Source organism: Schistocerca nitens, unplaced genomic scaffold (genome assembly GCF_023898315.1).
Source record: "Schistocerca nitens isolate TAMUIC-IGC-003100 unplaced genomic scaffold, iqSchNite1.1 HiC_scaffold_376, whole genome shotgun sequence".
Classification (NCBI taxonomy): Eukaryota; Metazoa; Arthropoda; class Insecta; order Orthoptera; family Acrididae; genus Schistocerca; species Schistocerca nitens.
Genome location: NW_026045910.1, coordinates 2,967,865 through 2,987,790, shown reverse-complemented (window position 1 = coordinate 2,987,790; position 19,926 = coordinate 2,967,865). Strand labels below are relative to the sequence as shown.

General features: G+C 45.5%; 1 protein-coding gene across 1 annotated transcript in view; it reads left to right on the top strand.

Annotated features, from left to right (window-relative positions):
* Positions 1–1,667: 1,667 nt before the first annotated feature.
* Positions 1,668–19,926, top strand: part of LOC126229631 (prolactin-releasing peptide receptor-like) — a gene marked incomplete at its 3' end in the record, with an annotated part of 98,758 nt that continues 80,499 nt past the window's right edge. The window contains exon 1 of the mRNA XM_049942372.1: positions 1,668–2,000. Coding sequence (XP_049798329.1) covers positions 1,668–2,000 — 333 coding nt within the window. The remainder of the gene's footprint in view (positions 2,001–19,926) is intronic.

Here is a 19,926-nt window from a genome sequence, read left to right as displayed (position 1 = left end):
GTGGTGGCTCTTAAAAAAATTCGAAATTATCTCACAAACGCGGGCCCATGTTTGCTAGAACGTTTTTACGAACACCTTCCTAACGTTTTGAGGACAACTTCTATTTATAGCGACACTGTATGCTTTCCGTGGGGTAATTACCCCTAGATTGGGAATCACTAGTGCAGCAGGAATGGCAGTTCGATATTGTACAAATGATAACACCGTGTGCCCGTTTGTGTCTAAAGAAGTGCATCCATCGACAGAAGAGATGCGTGAATTTCGCTACCAGACATCTAGAGGCGCCGTAGTTGATGGCAGTCTCCGCGCGACGCCGGCAGCGCTGCGGTCGGCTCCTGCTGCCGCGCATGCGCGCAGCACAGGGCTGTGGACCACGCCTGGGGGAGAAACGACGCTCAGTCTGCGACCAGTCGTGCGTCGGTGCGGTCGAAGGCGGAGCGCGCGCCACGCTCTGCGGAACGTCGCAGTCGCGTTTGCGATCGCACTGTTTGGCTTCAAACATTCGTATCTTTGCGATCAGTGAATAGTGATACTTAGCGTGAGACTGATTCGTGTGAAGGTCCAAGTCTCTTTTGGAGGAAGTGCTAACAGAAAAGGGAAGTCTTCTGGGATGTGCTGCAGTGGATAGAGCACGTAAACATTGATTGTTTGATAGCTGACAGGCTCTTCAGATGCTCTACTTTATCTCTACCAGATTCGATTTTCTTGCTCAGTACCTGCACGCCCAGCTCTGTTTCGATGGCGTACACCAATAATAAAAACGCAGGACGGATATGCATTGTAGCAGCATTGTTTGGAAAGTAAACAATGCACGAATGGAAGTTACTAATCGGAAGCTAAAGTGTTTTCATTCTTTCAGGTGTTTCTGAACAGTAAGAAATAACAAAAATATACCGTATTTTTTTCTGAATGTGAAGACATCGTAGTGTAACTTATCATGAAAGAAACAGCAATGTACGCTACCCACGATCGTGATAAGTATACCGCAAATGTAGTGTTGCTGTGATTACGGGTTAAGCGAGTCAAAATGATTTCTAGATCTTCCTGTTTCACTGAAAAGAGTTGTGGTTCCTACGTCTGGAGGAAGCTACCGTGTGGTGTGTGGCAAGGGTACGTTGCACAGTAGTGTCCTTTTTACGTCAGTCTTGCTCCTTTCATTGTTAGTTGTGGCACAATAGGAACTGTCATTTCGCTATTGTGCAGACCCGAACGCGATGACTTGCAAAGAGGTGTTTAGCTCATGAAGACTGAGAACACACAGTGACCAGACAGGCAGCATGTGGTGTGTATTTGGTTGTGGCTGACGGTATATAGACCAGTAGTGTCCTTTTCACCCCAAGTTTATTCCATTCTCTGATACTTTCATGAAAGGCCAAAAGTTTTGAATTGCAAAGAGAAGTTAAGAGCGTGACAGTGGGAAATACGGTGATTTGACAGGCAGTGTGTGTTGTGTGCAGTGGAGGGCGGTAGTGTCACTTCACCCCAATTTAATTAATCCACTGATGCTTCCCTGTGAGTCCTAAAAGTGTTCGCGTGTAAAGAGATGTTTGGGAGGTGACAATGTGGGACACACAGTGATCCGAGGAAGGCTCGTATACTGTCAGTAGTTGAGCTGGGAGCGTGCATCGTGCGTTCGTGACGGGAGTGAACTGTGAGTGTGAGAGGTCATGGAGGCGCCCTTCGAGCTGGCGGACGTGCTGGAGTACAACGGCACACTGTGGGTGAACGAGGAGGACCCGGTGCAGCTGGCCTGGGTGCAGGCGCTGCTCGGCCTGCTCTACGGCGCCATCTTCGTCGTGGGGGTGACGGGCAACCTGCTGGTGCTGGTGGTGGTGGCGCGCGCGCGGCCCGCCCACACGCTCACCAACCTGTTCATCGGCAACCTCGCGCTCAGCGACCTCATGCTGTGCCTGCTGTGCGTGCCCTTCACGCCGCTCTACACCTTCATGGGCCGCTGGGTCTTTGGCGCCTTCCTCTGCCGCGTAGTCGTGCTGGCACAGGTCAGTACCTCAATCGAACTGAGGACAATCCTGAAAGTCGCTCACTCACGTTGACAAATGAAATGCATATACTCAAGGCCTACACTCCTGCATCTACAGGGTGTTACAAAAAGGTACGGCCTAACTTTCAGGAAACATTCCTCACACACAAAGAAAGAAAATATGTTATGTGGACATCTGTCTGGAAACGCTTGCTTTCCATGTTAGAGCTCATTTTATTACTTCTCTTCAAATCACATTAATCATGGAATGGAAACACACAGCAAAAGAACGTACCAGCGTGACTTCAAACACGTTGTTACTGGAAATGTTCAAAATGTCCTCCGTTAGCGAGGATACATGCATCCACCCTCTGTCGCATAGAATCCCTGGTGCGCTGATGCAGCCCTGGAGAATGGCGTATTGTATCACAGCCGTCCACAATACGAGCACGAAGAGTCTCTACATTTGGTACCGGGGTTGCGTAGACAAGAGCTTTCAAATGCCCTCATAAATGAAAGTCAAGAGGGTTGAGCTCAGGAGAGCGTGGAGGCCATGGAATTGGTCCGCCTCTACCAATCCATCGGTCACCGAATCTGTGGTTGAGAAGCGTACGAACACTTCGACTGAAATGTGCAGGAGCTCCATCGTGCATGAACCACATGTTGTGTCGTACTTGTAAAGGCACATGTTCTAGCAGCACAGGTAGAGTATCCCGTATGAAATCATGATAACGTGCTCCATTGAGCGTAGGTGGAAGAACATGGGGCCCAATCCAGACATCACCAACAATGCCTGCCCAAACGTTCACAGAAAATCTGTGTTGATGACGTGATTGCACAATTGAGTGCGGATTCTCGTCAGCCAACACATGTTGATTGTGAAAATTTACAATTTGATCACGTTGGAATGAAGCCTCATCCGTAAAGAGAACATTTGCACTGAAATGAGGATTGACACATTGTTGGATGAACCATTCGCAGAAGTGTACCCGTGGAGGCCAATCAGCTGCTGATAGTGCCTGCACACGCTGTACGTGGTACGGAAACAACTGGTTCTCCCGTAGCACTCTCCATACAGTGACGTGGTCAACGTTAGCTTGTACAGCAGCAACTTCTCTGACGCTGACATTAGGGTTATCGTCAACTGCACGAAGAATTGCCTCGTCCATTGCAGGTGTCCTCGTTGTTCTAGGTCTTCCCCAGTCGCGAGACATAGGCTGGAATGTTCCGTGCTCCCTAAGACGCCGATCAATTGCTTCGAACGTCTTCCTGTTGGGACACCTTCGTTCTGGAAATCTGTCTCGATACAAACGTACCGCGCCACGGCTATTGCGCCGTGCTAATCCATACATCAAATGGGCATCTGCCAACTCCGCATTTGTAAACATTGCACTGACTGCAAAACCACGTTCGTGATGAACACTAACCTGTTGTTGCTACGTACTGATGTGCTTGATGCTAGTACTGTAGAGCAATGAGTCGCTTGTCAACACAAACACCGAAGTCAACATTACCTTCCTTCAATTGGGCCAACTGGCGGTGAATCGAGGAAGTACAGTACATACTGACGAAACTAAAATGAGCTCTAACATGGAAATTAAGCGTTTCCGGACACATGTCCACGTAACATGTTTTCTTTATTTGTGTGTGAGGAATGTTTCCTGAAAGTTTGGCCGTACCGTTTTGTAACACCCTGTATATCTGTGCTCTACGAACCCATGTGAAGTGCAAGATTCCAGTGGTTGAAATGGCTCTAAGCACTATGGGAAATAATATCTGAGGTCATCAGTCCTCCTACTTAAACCTAAACAACCTAAGGACATCACACACATCCATGTCCGACGCATGATTCGAACCTGCGGTTGCGGACTGAAGCGCCTAGAACCGCTCGACCACAGCAGCCGGCAAAGTGCAAGGCAGTATCTACCTCCCACTGAACCAGTTATTAGGTCTCTTCCCATTCCATTCACGTATGGAGCACAAGAAGAATTTATAAATGCCTACATGCCGGCTCCAGTTACACTACTCTTGCTTTGCGGTTCCTACAGGCGTGATGTGTAGGAGGTTGTAGTATGTCCTTGATTGCCGGCCGCTGTGGTCGAGCGGTTCTAGGCGCTTCAGTCCGGAACCGCGCTGCTGCTACGGTCGCAGGTTCGAATCCTGCCTCAGGCATGGATATGTGTGATGGCTTTAGGTTGGTTAGGTTTACACAGTTCTGATGACGTCAGATGTTAAGTCCCATAGTGCTTAGAGCCATTTCATCTATTTTTTATCCTTGATTCCTTTTTTTTAAATAGAGGTGGAGCCCCTCCACACACACACCGGTATAATGGCCAACTCAATAGGTCTACTGCCATCTCTGCAGAAGGGTTAGTTTTCACTAAAGTGAGGTGTCACAGGGTGTGGGTACTGCGCTGTTTACGTACGTCTGGTTAGGTTTAACCATTAATACGCGCTCATCTTGAGATAGATTGGCTCGAAGTCGAACAAAGGGTAGCGGTTTGAAGGGCAGAGGATAAAAAAGTGCAAGGCAAGAGCTAATAGTTAGGTCGGGTGGTAAGAGCAGTAGCGGATGTCTTGCTGCCTGCGATAGGTCGTGCAAGGGTAGGCTTTGTTAGTAGTGGGTATCATGCATGTCGATACCTTTGATGTTGTGCAGTGGTGTTGCTCGGAGGCTGTCGCTAGGTGCCGGTGTAGAGCTCTCGTTCAGCGTCAGCAACCTGCAACAGTTAGGTTTATTATCGTTTTTGTTTCCGATAGGTCATATGTCGGATGCACAGTGTAGAGTGTTGTTGGCGAATTGTTTGTACATCAGTGGGCTTGCTCGTCGGTGTCCCTGCTGTGGCCTGTTGGACGGCTCTAATAGCAGCTGGTAATTACCAACCAGTGTTGCTGATATGCAGGGGCTTGCCGACGTTTGTCGCTTGTTAGTGTATGTTAGTTAGTTTACCATAGGTGGCTATGCCCTAGCTAATAGTGTCTTTGGCCGCTTGTGCTTCCACCTATGGTTGTGATACCTTGATTCCTCGCTTATACTTTGATTAAAATAGGTTTACCATTGGTGTTTCAGCATGTCCAGTGGCAGGGACTCGGTGTTAGCTATTCCCAGTTCTCCCTTGGAGTCCATGCGCTTCCTGCGATGAATGTTCTACAGGCACAAGCAGCGTACTGTATAGCAGGGATGGCAGAGAATTTGGCATCTGGGCCATGCCCTCAGATGAGTGGCACAGTTCTCTACCTGGCTGCACACTGCCTCTACTGCCGTGATACACTGAGTGAGTATGCAGAAGCTGAAGAGGAGGAAATTGCGAAAGTGCTGCATTAAGTGGCAATGCAGTCACGCTGTATGAGGATTTTTATATTTATATGAAGATGGTATCTATTCTTTCGGACTTTCTATCTCTGGCACGCCTCCCGTGAGACCCACATTCGCAGCTTACTGTCCTGCACTATAATCATAGCGCCCCTGCCCATCATACTCATTACTCGCGACTTTACTGCCGTTCTCGTAAGAGTTCGAGCATTGTTTGTGCATTTGCACAGAAGAAGATGGTCAAATAGTCGGTGAGCCTTATGAAGATGGTATCTGTCCGAAAGAACAGATACCATATATATATATATATATATATATATATATATATATATATATATATATAGTTAAGGATCACCGGCCATTTGACCATCTTCTTCTGTGCAGATGCACGAACAGTGCCCGAACTCTTACGAGCATCGGCAGTAAAGCCGCGAGTAATGAGTATGATGGGCAGGGGCGCTATGAATATAGTGCAGGACAATAAACTGCGAATGTGGGTCTCACGGGAGGCGTGCCAGAGGTAAGTCCCTGCAGTCGCACTGTCCTCTGTGTCTCAGATGGATAGAGCATCTGCCATGTAAGCAGGAGATCCCGGGTTCGAGTCCCGGTCGGGGCACGCATTTTCAACTGTCCCCATTGACTTATATCAACGCCTGTATGCAGCCAGTGGTATTCATTTCATTGTAGCTTTTTATATTTCATGCTGCTCAAGAACAGATCACAAAAGAGAAACAAATTTTCAGCGTTATTTAGTTATTTTTAGCACGCTGAAGGCATAATATAATTTTTATCTGGTACAAATTAACAACATACAGACAGACACAGACAATTTCACAGATTTTTACACCCAGGTTGCCACATGATAGTGACTTAGTTTTATAATCGAAAAAAAAAAGTATTCACAGAACATATGAGGGGCATTGAAGAAGTAATGCAGCACATCTGCTTCCTGAATCCAGGTTGGATTTCTTTGGGATTCCAGTACATCATATTATTCCCTAATCTTCTGGCTACAAAACCAAGTTTTTTAACATAATCTCCGGTGATTGATTGACTCATAGATTCTTGGTAGAATATTTTATCTCTGTTCAATGTGACAGCATTATGCCACCTTATCGCGATGGGTTGTATGCCCATATGGTACCACTCTAATAGCCAACGTCATAACCAACGTCTTGCTGCATCAATAACCTTCCCATCATCCATGTACTGATTCCAATGGAATGCATTCTTTATTGGGCGAAACAGACGGAAGTCAGAAATGCGAGATCTGGACTGTATTGTGAATGAGAAAGAACAGTTAGATGAAGTTTTGTGAGCTCCTCTAGGGTGGCGCCGAACATGCTGTAGCTGTTTCTTCAGTTTCCTGAGGGTAACACAGCTGTGTGCAGCAAACCAAGACATGAGATATCAGATAGGTTTGCGTGACCCTGTTGCAATGATGGCAGACGCCTTGCTCAAAGGCTCAATGTGGTTTTGTTCACTGTAAAGTGTCTGTAGACATTCTGGAAGCGCCTATGAATATCTGTTTTTCCGCCGAAAGAAACTCAATCACAGCTCTCTGCTTGGAATGAACTACCATTACAAACGCCTTTTTTTAAGGCTACGGTGTGTATACTGCTGCCACCTCTCAAGACCTCATGAAACTATAGGGGTAGAAGTACGAATGTTCCACCACATTGCACAACAAATTCCACATTTTTTTCAACGGAAACTGGCCGAGAAAAAATGTGTTACACAACTGTTCGAACACCGCTCGTATGTTGATCGAAATATTTTATCACATTTGCAAGCTCAGTATGGAGGCATGGAAACTCATCTTGAGGAAAATAATGACGACCTCAAGGACTTTTTAAAGTAAAAGAACTTGCGTTTTAAAGAGGAATTACCCTGCAGATCAACCAGTTATATCCACACATGCAAAGTGGCGCTGTCAACTGAAACTGAGATCTCGAAGACAGATGTAAGATTTGCAGTGCGCTAAAAACATTTAGAAAGCTACCCTTGTAATACATTCAAGGCCATAATGACTTCTTCAAAACCCATGTTTCCTTTGATGCCAGTGAGTTTAGGGAATAGGACGGCGTTTTTGCCAGTATTTGGTCACATAATGCGATTTTCTTTTTTAATGCATTCCCATCAACTCAGAAATATTTGTTTTTCACCCTACAGTGTAGGCAGTGTGCAATCTATTCCAGTTTTGGTCCTTGCTCTCCTTTCTTCTTCAAAGATTCAACAATAGCGAGTTTTAAGTCTAAATATTGTTTCAGGTGTTTCCTTTGACTTAACCAACGTACTTTGGTGTATTATATAAAGTCCCCATAGTCTTCAAACAGTTCCATCGAAAACTGTTGCAACTTACAGTATAATAACCTGTACAACATCAGAAAATTTACTATTCATACCACAAATTCCAAAACGTTCTCCGTGCCTGCAAATTTAGTGCAGAGTGCTTCCTGATGTACAGAACAATGAAACTTATCTGTTGATCAGTGCAATCTTTTGCTCTTTCATCGTCAATTAAATCTTCGAATTCTTTCCACAGGTTGTTGCAATATAGTTCCATAGCAAATCTGAGGTACCTGTCTATTATACGACTGCATAATATTTATTGAGAATTCTCATCCTTCTTCCTGTCATTTTCATTCATTTTGAACGCTTGTAACGACTGATCACTACCTGCCTCTTTTTGGGCAAACAGCCACTGCACATCTGAACTTTGTTTATACCACGAACAAATAGCGAAGGATAAACATCTCTAACACAGCAATTCTGCTGCCAAACTGAGAAAGTCATGCTGACCAAAACATGATAGCTCACACTGTGCCAGGTACTCCCGAGAAGGACAGAGCGTAGCCTAGACAGGCTAAGCATCTATCTGCACGTGGCCTGCACATCGTGCTCGTGTGTGGTTTGGCACGCCATGGCAGACCCTGCCTAGAGCCTTGCTGCATGAGCATATGGCACGTTATGTATGAGCCAGCAAATCTGCTTCCTACCGCACACGTCTGTCAGTCACAAAATTAATCGAAGAGCGCTGGTTTCTGAAACTTTGTTAGTAGGTTTTCACTTGATAGTTAGTGCTTATATACAAGCATCTCCCAGTTCAGCTTTTGTGGCCGAGCGGTTCTAGGCGCTTCAGGTTGGAACCGCGCGACCGCTACGGTCGCAGGTTCGAATCCTGCCTCGGGCATGGACGTGTGTGAGGTCCATAGGTTGGTTAGGTTTAAGTAGTTCTAAGTTCTAAGGGACTGATGACCTCAGAAGTTAAGTCCCATAGTGCTCAGAGCCATTTGAACTATTTTTTTAGTTCACCTTTTATATCGCTGTGGCACTCTTCCGTGTCGCAAATAAACCGTGAACATTTGTGCTGCCCTTCTCCGTATTCACTCAATATCCTCTGTTAGTCCTACTTTGCACAGGTCCCAAACACTGGAGCTGAAGCGACAAATGAAAATTTGTACCAAGGCTGGGATTCAAAGCCGGGTTTCCTGCTCTCTAGGTAGACGTGCTAGACACTACACCACCCTGTCACAGTGGCTTTGCACAACTCCTCACACTGCCCTGGCATCCTTTCTCAATCCAGATTCCCATTCACACATCAGCCCATTTGGTATTTCCCCTAAACTGAACGGCACTGCAGAGGCTCTCCTGCTGTATTGGAATAGCACCTCAGCATCGAACGATACAGGGAATTCTGCCTGAAACCCAGGCATAGGTGCTTTAATCAAAGCAGCTGGAAAGCCTCTGCAATTCTGTTCGAGTTTAGGGGACTGCCAAGTGGACTGAGGCATTCATGGGAATTTGTATACAGGAGGAAGGCATGCTAGGATATTACTTGCAGTTGTGCAAAGCCACTGTGACAGGCTGGTGTAAAGCCTGGCACGGCTACCTAGTGAGCAGAAGACCCGTGTTTTCATTTGGTGCATCAGTCTGCATGTATACACCATAGAATGAAAGTCTGCCATCTCTGACTATCTGGGTTGATGTAACTACTACATTTCATATCCTCACAAGTTGTCATTCTGATGTATTTTTATGAGTTGAATGTTTGCTTTTGCCATTAGTTAATGGTGTAGCAATAAGATAGTTCAGGTTTTTCGTTTTGTGAAGTACACAGTTCACATTTTTGAAGACTTTAAGCAAGTTTCTAAACTTTTCACGGCTTTTAAATCTTATAAAGATCTGAATAAATATTTCAGCAGCTTTTTTCAACAGTACTTAATCATAGAGAACTAAACCATCTACGAAAAGCTTCCATTTTCTGTTAGTATTTTCTACCAGGTCATTCACATACAACATGAACAGAAAGGGTTCCAGCACACTTCCCTGAGGCACACGCTACTTCTAGTCACAAATTTCCCTTGATACCCCATATGATCTTGTTGTTGTTGTTGTGGTCTTCGGCCTGAAGACTGGTTCGATGGAGCTCTCAATGCTACTCTATCCTGTACAAGCTTCTTTATGTCCGAGTAACTACTGCAACCTACAACCTTCTGAATCTGCTTAGTGTAGTCATCTCTTAGCCTCCCTCTATGATTTTTGCCCTCAACGCTTCCCTCCAATACTAAGTTGATGATCCCCTGATGCCTCAGAACACGCCCTACCAACCGTTCTCGTCAAGTTGTGCCACAAATTCTTCTCTCCAATTCTAGTCAATACCTTCTCATTAGTTATGTGATCTACCCATCTAATCTTCAGCATTCTTCTGTAGCACCACATTTCGAAAGCTTCTATTCTCTTCTTGTCTAAACTATTTATCGTCCACGTTTCACTTCCATACATGGCTCCACTCCATACAAATACTTTCAGAAACGACTTCCTGACATTTAAATCTATACTCGATGTTAACAAACTTTTCTTCTTCAGAAACGCTTTCCTTGCCATTGCCAGTCTACATTTTATATCCTCTCTACTTCGACCATCATCAGTTAATTTGCTCCCCATATAGCCAAACTCCTTTACTACTTTAAGAGTCTCATTTCCTAATCTAACTCCCTCAGCATCACCCGACTTAATTCGACTACATTCCATTATCCTCGTTTTGCTTTTGTTGATGTTCATCTTATACCCTCCTTTCAAGACACTGTCCATTCCGTTCAACTGCTCTTCCAAGTCCTTTCCTGTCTCTGACAGAATTACAATGTCATCGGCGAACCTCAAAGTTTTTATTTCTTCTCCATGGATTTTAATACCTACTCCGAACTTTTCTTTTGTTTCCTTTACTGCTTGCTCAATATACAGATTGAATAACATCGGGGATAGGCTACAACCCTGTCTCACTCCCTTCTCAACCACTGCTTCCCTTTCATACCCCTCGACTCTTATAACTGCCATCTGGTTTTTGTACAAATTGTAAATAGCCTTTCGCTCCCTGTATTTTACCCCTGCCATCTTCAGAATTTGAAAGAGAGTATTCCAGTGAACATTGTCAAAAGCTTTCTCTAAGTTTACAAATGATAGAAACATAGGTTTGCCTTTCCTTAATCTATTTTCTGAGATAAGTCGTAGGGTCAGTATTGCCTCACGTGTTCCAACATTTCTACGGAATCCAAACTGATATTCCCCCAGGTCAGCTTCTATCAGTTTTTCCATTCGTCTGTAAAGAATTCGCGTTAGTATTTTGCAGCTGTGACTTATTAAACTGATAGTTCGGTAATTTTCACATCTGTCAACACTTGCTTTCTTTGGGATTGGAATTATTATATTCTTCTTGAAGTCTGAGGGTATTTCGCCTGTCTCATACATCTTGCTCACCAGATGGTAGAGTTTTATCAGGACTGGCTCTCCCAAGGCTGTCAGTAGTTCTAATGGAATGTTCTCTACTCCCGGGGCCTTGTTTCGACTCAGGTCTTTCAGTGCTCTGTCAAACTCTTCACGCAGTATCATATCTCCCATTTCGTCTACATCCTCTTCCGTTTCCATAATATTGTCCTCAAGTACATCGCCCTTGTATAGACCCTCTATATACTCCTTCCATCTTTCTGCTTTCCCTTCTTTGCTTAGAACTGGTTTTCCATCAAAGCTCTTGATATTCATGCAAGTGGTTCTCCTTTCTCCAAAGGTCTCTTTAATTTTCCTGTAGGCAGTATCTATCTTACCCCTAGTGAGATAAGCCTCTACATCCTTACATTTGTCCTCTAGCCATCCCTGCTTAGCCATTTTGCACTTCTTGTCGATATCATTTTTGAGACGTTTGTATTCCTTTTTGCCTGCTTTATTTACTGCATTTTTATATTTTCTCCTTTCATCAATTAAATTCATATGATCTTGTACTCGATAAAGTTTCATGTCAGGTGTGTATGAAGGAGGGCAGGGGAGGTCTGCGACATGATGGGCCACAAACCTTCCTCCCAAGGAACACTGTAGTAAAAGTGATTATATATTAGCGTAGCATATATCAGTGTCCAAATTTCTTTGTCCTCGCTTGACGAATAATGTATCAAAACTAAGTATCGGAAATGGCAAGAAATTCTAGGAATTACAGGCTATTCTTGAAGCAGGTTACTTTTCAGTTGCTTGTCTTTGGGCTAATCCACCTGAGAGCATCCAGCCAGTTCGTCTGGATAGAACACACCAGCGAGGAAGAGGTGCCCACTCACAGCCTGACTGTGCCTGGAGCCAACCACAAACCCCTTGTAAGGTTCATGACACCACAGGTAGAACTGACAAACCACAGAAAGTTGAATATGGCAAGGCAGAAAGGGAGCGAGCCTCCCCTAAGAAAAGTGCTTTTCCAGCAGGACATTGTTGAATCTGTTGTGTTATCAGGAACCACAGTGAATGGTCTGCTTGCAGCAGAACAAAGATCACATGTGCCTCTGGCTGGGCTACCACAGACACAACGACACTGCCAATTATGGCTACTCTGGTTTCATGAAATAGCCGACTGGACCATCGTGGAATGGTGCTCTGTTGCTGGCCGTGATGAGAGTAGGTTCTGTTTGTAAGCAAATGACGAGCATACATGTGTATGGTGTAAGCCTGGTAAGCTACCTATTGCAGAGCGCATTCGGCCACGACACGCAGGTTCTATTCCAGGCTTCTGGAGTGGAGATCCATCAGCTACAACCCATAGTTCAGTTTGGTATTACTGCAGAAAGATAAAGTACCAAAAGCAGTGCCCACTACACTGCACAAGGATGTTATCCCTGAGCTATGTGTTCTTCATGGTGTACAATAGCCCTGATCAGCAACATCACGTGATCTTTTGCCAATTGACTATATATGGGATATTATGAAGTAGAAACTTGCATGTACTCTTGAGTCGGGAATAGCCATTGCCTTATTGTAACAAAAGGCACATTATTCTTGAGACAGTCTATGGCAAGGTGCCGTATGGAATCTTTATGATCGTTTGGATGCGAAAATACGTGTATGCATTGCCACCAGAAGGGGCACACAGTGTATTGATGCAACTCTTTGGACACACATGTGTGTCTCATTTGGTCTGAATTTGCTATCATACACTCCTACAATGATGAACCATCTCTGAAATTACATCTCAGTAAAATGTCCTTTTCCATAAGGGTGTGTCTTTTTTTTTTTTTTTTTTTTGGGCTGTACATGACACTCATGATGTTGAGTTACCTAATATTGTTTTCTCAACTTTAATAACAATTCTTCACAGTGCCTTGCCTTGTGAGAAAGTTCTCTGGCTTCAGGTACTTAGTGCTACCCATGTGAAGCAAGGGGGGGGGGGGGGGGCTCGCTAGTTCGCTGCAGTTTCGACTTCTATTGCATTTACAAGTGGTTAAGGTGTCGAAAATACATAAGTTTCCAACACTAGTAAATTCAGTAAACAAGATCTGAGTTTAAATGGCTCTCGTCGGCATTCTTCACACTGACCAGTGGTATGTATCAGATACAAAAAAATCTCGTGAAGGAGGATTCGTGGTTTGTACATATGTCAGTAACGTACACTGTACTGGTTAAAAGCTTGCAGGAGCAGCTTCAATAATGAAGCAAAGTTGAAACTGCTGTGGAAATTATACTACATGGTGGAGTCCATGGCGAAAAAGTTCTCATTATTTTGTCAGCATGATAGTCTACGCAATACAAAATCTAAATCTGCACTAAATATTATTAACATTGCACTTAGTACTATGTTTGTGACCCCAGGTCAGCAGTCTTTGGCTATTCAAGTCAAGGATGTGCCATTTTTTTCAGTAGGCTTTTCTACATTCAGGGAGTTAGTCTTGCATGTGGCTGCACTGCAGATGGTTTGGGAAGTTGTCAGTAGCTCATGCCGGCCTCCCAGTAGTGGTAGCCCTAGCTAGCCTGGTGCTGATGCTGCGCTGCCATAAACCTGTCTCCAGTACCCACAAGCCATCCTCGTCAGTCAGTCTTCTATTGAAAACCATCTAAAATTCGCTACAGTATAGCCCGCACAGGATCGGTGGCTGATGTGCAGTGACCAGTTTTCGTCCGAAGGGCTGGGCGAGTTCATCCGTTTGTTTGGAATGGGAGGCCGATAGTGTCTGAAACCTTTCGGCCGGCCCTCCATGACAGAATCGAGGCGCACGCCTTCCAGACCTTCTCAAACGATTTTAAAGAAACTATTTGGTAAAAAAAAATTCATTTTTGCTTTACTTATAGCTTTACTTGTCACGTTCATGATCGAATTCTCATCATTTCATTAATGGCCATAGTTATTGTGATTTTTACATGGAAGTAAGGCACTGTGCGAAATTCGAAAAGGTTTGCAATGAAAACTAGAGGCCGGCCGGGGTGGCCAAGCGGTCTGGAACCGCGTGACCGCTATGGTCGCAGGTTCGAATCCTGCCTTGGGCATGGATGTGTGTGATGTCCTTAGGTTAGTTAGGTTTAAGTAGTTCTAAGTTGTGGGGGACTGATGACCTCAGAAGTTGAGTCCCATAGCGCTCAGAGCCATTTGAATATAGGTCATTGATCCTCACATCAGCCTACGTGATCAACACGTGCAATTAATGGCCACACCTCGTGATCAGACTAAGAGTCAAATTGCGTGACTCAGCTGGGTCACCCCTTTTTTCATGAGGCCCATAGTTCCGCCTCGTACATAACAATTGTAATAGGATGACCAGAGTGGGTGACGTGGTCGGGTTTGTAGGGCGTGGCTGGGTAGAAGAAGGGGGCTGTTTTTAGCAATCTTGCACTTTATTGTTGGTTCTTCCAATACATTTTCCGGTAGCTCAGCCCCACCGCTCGTGCCATGGTGGAGACGTGCTGATGCACGCATCCCGGGGAACGCGACACCGCGCTCGGTCAGCGTCTGCGCAGGCGGTAGGAGGTTAGCGGCGCGAGGCCCGGCCCAGCGCGCCTCCTGCAGACGCGGCAACACCCTCCACCGGCCGGTCCTCGGGGACAGCGTCACTGATGACGACGTGACAGCGACAGAACGCCCAATCGGCCGAACCGAATGCCGACGCCCACCTCTGATGCCCTAAAATAGTGTAGACCGCTACTGAATCCGCCAGTTACGCGGCTCCGTGTTTATTAGAAGGTTCTCGATGAGTTGGCTAGCGCAACGGCACCGCACGCGGCCCGCGGTTGCATAATTCTGCTAATGCTGCGTTCTGGCTGTTGATGGCTGCCGCGCACGTACACACATACCGACGCTCGTTGCAAAATTGTGTCACCTGCATAACGCGCCGGGCAGCCTTCGTCCGCCATCTACCTTGAGGCTCGCGCATCTCTCACAGAAACACACAAAATCACAATTTTGCACCATATTTCCTAAAAATAACCCCTTGTCCTCTACACAATATAAATGGCTCGAAGACTTCTTAAATAATAGAACTCAGTATGTTATTCTCAACGGCGAGTGTTCATCAGAGACGAGGGTATCATCAGGAGTGCCCCAGGGAAGTGTGGCAGTACCACTACTACCGCCAACATACCTCGCGCCTAAGAACCAGGAAGCTAAGATACGACAAATTAGGGCTCACAAGGAGGAGTACAGACAGTCGTTTTTCCCTCGCTCTATTTACGAGTGGAAGGGGAAATGACAAGTAGTGGTACAGGGTACCCTCCACCACGCACCGGTACGGTGGCTTGCGGAGTATGTATGTAGATTTAGATGTATGCGCCATTCGCCATCTCCCCGATGAAGCACAAAAAGTCATTCATCTGAAAGGCGAGCCGTCGCCACTCACAAGGGAACCTCCCCATCGCACCCCCCTCAGATTTAGTTATAAGTTGGCACAGTGGATAGGCCTTGAAAAACTGAACACAGATCAGTTGAGAAAACAGGAAGAAGTTGTGTGGAACTGTGAAAAAATAAGCAAAATATACAAACTGAGTAGTCCATGTGCAAGATACGCAACATCAAGGAAACTGAAAATGCAGGAGCGCTGTGGTCTCATGGTAACGTGAGCAGCTGCGGAACGAAAGGTCCTTGGTTCAAATCTTCCATCGAGTGAAAAGTTTAATTTTTTATTTTCAGTTTATGTGACAAACTCTTATGTTTTCATCACTTTTTTGGGAGTGATTATCACATCCACAAGAAAATCTAAATCGGGCAAGGTAGAAGAATCTTTTTACCCATTCGTCAAGTGTACCCACCTGGTCGACAACATATTCCTGTCATGTGACGCACATGCCGTCACCAGTGTCGTATAGAATATATCACATGTGTTTTCCTGTGGAGGAATCGGTTGACCTATGACCTTGCGATCAAATGTTTTCGGTTCCCATTGGAGAGGCACGTCCTTTCGTCTTACTAATCGCACGGTTTTGCGATGCGGTCGCAAAACACAGACACTAAACTTATTACAGTGAACAGAGACGTCAATGAACGAACGGACAGATAATAATTATGCAAAAATAAAGTAAGTAAAATTTTCACTCGAGTGAAGACTTGAACCAAGGACCTCTCGTTCTGCAGCTGCTCACGCTACCACGGGACCACGGCGCTACTGAGCTCATGTACTCCATGATGTTGCCTATGTGGCCCATGGACTACTCAGTTTGTATATTTTGCTTATTTTTTGACAGTTCCACACAACTTTTTCCTGTTTTCTCAATTGATCTGTGTTCAGTTTTTCAAGGCCTATCCACTGTGGCAACTTGTAACTAAATCTGAGGGGGGTGCGATGGGGAGGTTCCCTTGTCAGTAGTCGTGAATTTGTTGTATTAGCGTGCAAATTCCAGCGTTCGGCCCTGATAAACGGCGTTGAGCATGGGTGCGTGAACCAGGAACCTGCTGCAGAAGCGTATAGACAGCAGAGTTCGCTGAACTGTCTTTGAGGAGACACTGTTGGTAGCTCCTTGATTCATCTGAGTGGCCGGTTGCTCAACACTTGCACGTCTGTTCGTTCCTACACATCTTCGCAACCATCAATCAGCCCTGTCATCTATGGTGTGTCATGTACCACAGTTGCCTCGGTGGCAGTTTTGGATACTGGAATTTTGCCATGCACGGTATACGTTAACCACTGTGGCAGATGAACAGTTTACAAACTTAGCCGTCTCAGACATGCTTCCACTCTTGGCCTAAAAGCCAATAATCGTGTCTTTTTGGATGTCAGATAAATCGCTCTGTTTCCACATTGCGACAATGACTGCCCTGTTCTCCACATCCCCCAACATGCTTTCTTTCCCTCCACTGCTAGTGCTGTCACCTGCTGTCTGTGAGTGTTTACTGCACGTCGACGTCGAACACAGCCGGTGGCCATATTAATGTGACTTGACGTTGTATTGCTGTTACAATTATTGTTCAAATCCTATGCGTCTGTGGCGTATAAAATGTGGGGATAGTGGCAAGTGGTATTTAAAGGGGGAGGGGACGCCAAGATACACGGCGATGCTTCCCCCTTTCCCCTTCCCAGAACCGAACCCTGCGTTCATGCCTGTTCCACATACAATGCAAGCACTGCATCTGGCGTTGTACTGTAGTCAATACCAGAGAGGCAGGCTCTGATGGCAGAATCTGCTGCAACCAATTCATCGGATTCAGGGAGCTGGCATATCAGCGTTATCAGAACTAGACGAGTTCAGAGTAGCCGCGGAAAGAAGGCTGTGGTAACTATTGTGTCGTTTAGTATTTCTGACTGATGTGTCCATCTTGTCTGCCTGCATGTAAATTCAAAATGAAACCCTACAAAGTACTGGCCATGAACTGAGGCCCAAAAAACTGGTACACGTGCGTAATATCGTGTAAATCCCCTGAAAGCACACAGAATAGTCGCAACGTGACGTGGAATGGAGTCGATTAATCTCTCAAGTAGTGCTGGAGGGAACTGATACCATGAATCCTGCTGGGCTATTCATAAATCCGCAAGAGTACGAGGCGGTGGAGATCTCATCTCAAGAGCACGTTGCAAGGCATCCCAGATACGCACAATAATCTTCACGTATGGGGAGTTTGGTGGCCAGCGGAAGTGTTTGAACTCAGAAGAGTGTGGGGTGTCGCATTGTCCTACTGCAATTGCCCAAGTCCGTCGGAATGCACAATGAACATGAATCGATGCAGGTGATCAGACAGGATGCTTAAGTATGTGTCACCTGTCAGTGTCATGTCTAGACATATCAGGGGTCCCCTATCACTCCAACTGCACACATCCCACACGATTAAAGAGCCTCCACCAGCTTGAACAGTCCCCTTCTGACATACAGGGTCCATGGATTTATGAGGTTGTCTCCATACCCGTACGCTTCCATCTGCTCGATACAATTTGAAACGAGACTCTTCCGACAAGGCAACATGTTTCCAGTCATCAACAGCCCAATGTCGGTGTTGACGGGCCCAGGCGAGTCGTAAAGCTTAGTGTCGTGCAGTCTTCGACTCCGAAGGCCCATATCGATGATGTTTTGTTGAATGTTTCGCACACTGACACTTGTTGATGCCCGAGCGTCGAAATCTGCAGCAATTTGCGGAAGGGTTGCACTCCCCTCATGTCGAACGATTCTCTTCAGTCGTCGTTGGCCTCGTTCTTGTAGGATCTTTTCCGGCCGCAGCGATGTCGGAGATTTGATGTTTTTACCGGATTCCCGATATTCCGGTACACTCGTGAAATGGTCGTACGGGAAAATCCTGACTTCATAGCTATCTGGGAGATGCTGTGTCCCATCGCTTGTGCGCCGAGTGTAACACCACGTTCAAACTCACTTAAATCTTGCAAACCTGCCATTGTAGCAGCAGTAGCCGATTTAGCAACTGCGCCAGACGCTTGTCTTATATAGGCGTTGCCGACCGCAGCGCCGTATTGTGTCTGTTTACACGTCTCTGTATTTGAATACGCATGCCTATACCAGTTTCTTTGGCGCTTAAGTGTACAGTGATAGACCAACAAAAGTACTGTTGCTTACGTCAGCTAAGATAAAACCAATACGCCACCAGGCGAAGCCCGAGGTTTGGGCCGCAACCTCTGCAGCGATAAAAGCCTGCTTCGTCATTATTGGTTCTTTGCATCTGCATATACATGACTGCTCTGCAGTTCATTCTTAAGTGCCTGGCAGAGGGTTCCTCGAACCACTTTCTGACTATTTCTCTACCGCTCCACTCTCTAACAGCACATGGGAAAAATAAACACTTGAATCTGTCTACACGATCTTATTTACTTTATTATGATGATCAATTGTTCCTATGTACGTTGACGAGAATAAAATATTTGCACATTCGGGGCAGAAAGTTGGTTCAAATGTGTGTCAAATCTTATGGGACTTAACTGCTAAGGTCATCAGTCCCTAAGCTCACACACTACTTAACCTAAATTATCCTAAGGACAAACACCACCCATACCCGAGGGAGGACTCGAACCTCCGGCGGGACCAGCCACACTGTCCATGACTGCAGCGCCTAAGACTGCTCGGCTAATCCCGCGCGGCGCAGAATGTTGGTGTTTAAAATTTCCCAAAAAGATCTCGTCGCAATGAAACAGTCTTTGTTTTAATGATTACAATCGAAACTCGCTTATCATGCCGTCACACACTCTTCCATATTTCGCTGTAAGACAAAACCAGCTGCTCTTCGTTGAACTTTTTCGATGTTCTCCGTCAGTCCTATCTGGTACGGATCCCATGAAGCACAGCATTGACCTATCCATGCTTATTTCAGTGTCTTTCATTTGCGACTCAGGGTCGAGCATTTTTATAGTAGTACGGTCAGATGTGAATACACTTTTAAAAGAATAATTCTGTTTGCTCCATTCAGTTTCGACACGAGACTTAGGCATCAGAGATTGTAAGGAAGGTCTGTCAATGGATTTCTTCCTGATTTTCCACTGCGACATCGTCAAATATGAATACACTGTTTGGCTTTACTTTTTCAGGCGGTGGAATGCCACTGCTTTCCCGAAATGTCTGATATGATACTCCCTCCATGCCGTGAAAATCTCCTTGCTGAAACAGAGTTTTTGTAAAAATATAAATATGCTCGAAACGGATTTCTACGGGATGTGCTTGCAGCGTTACAACAAGATTAATTTTACCACAACCTGAACGTCCAATAATCAAAGGACTTGTGTTATCGGGAAGTAATGGCTCATTCGACTTGTTCTTCCCGTTTCCAGCGTCATCGTTGTAGAAACAGTCGCTTACTACAAGACAAGATCGCCGTTTAACAATCAGAGCAGTGTCTGAGTTAACAGGAGTTGACAAGGAAAGTGTCGAACAAGTTTACCGATTTTTTCAATGTTTGCATCAGTTTTTG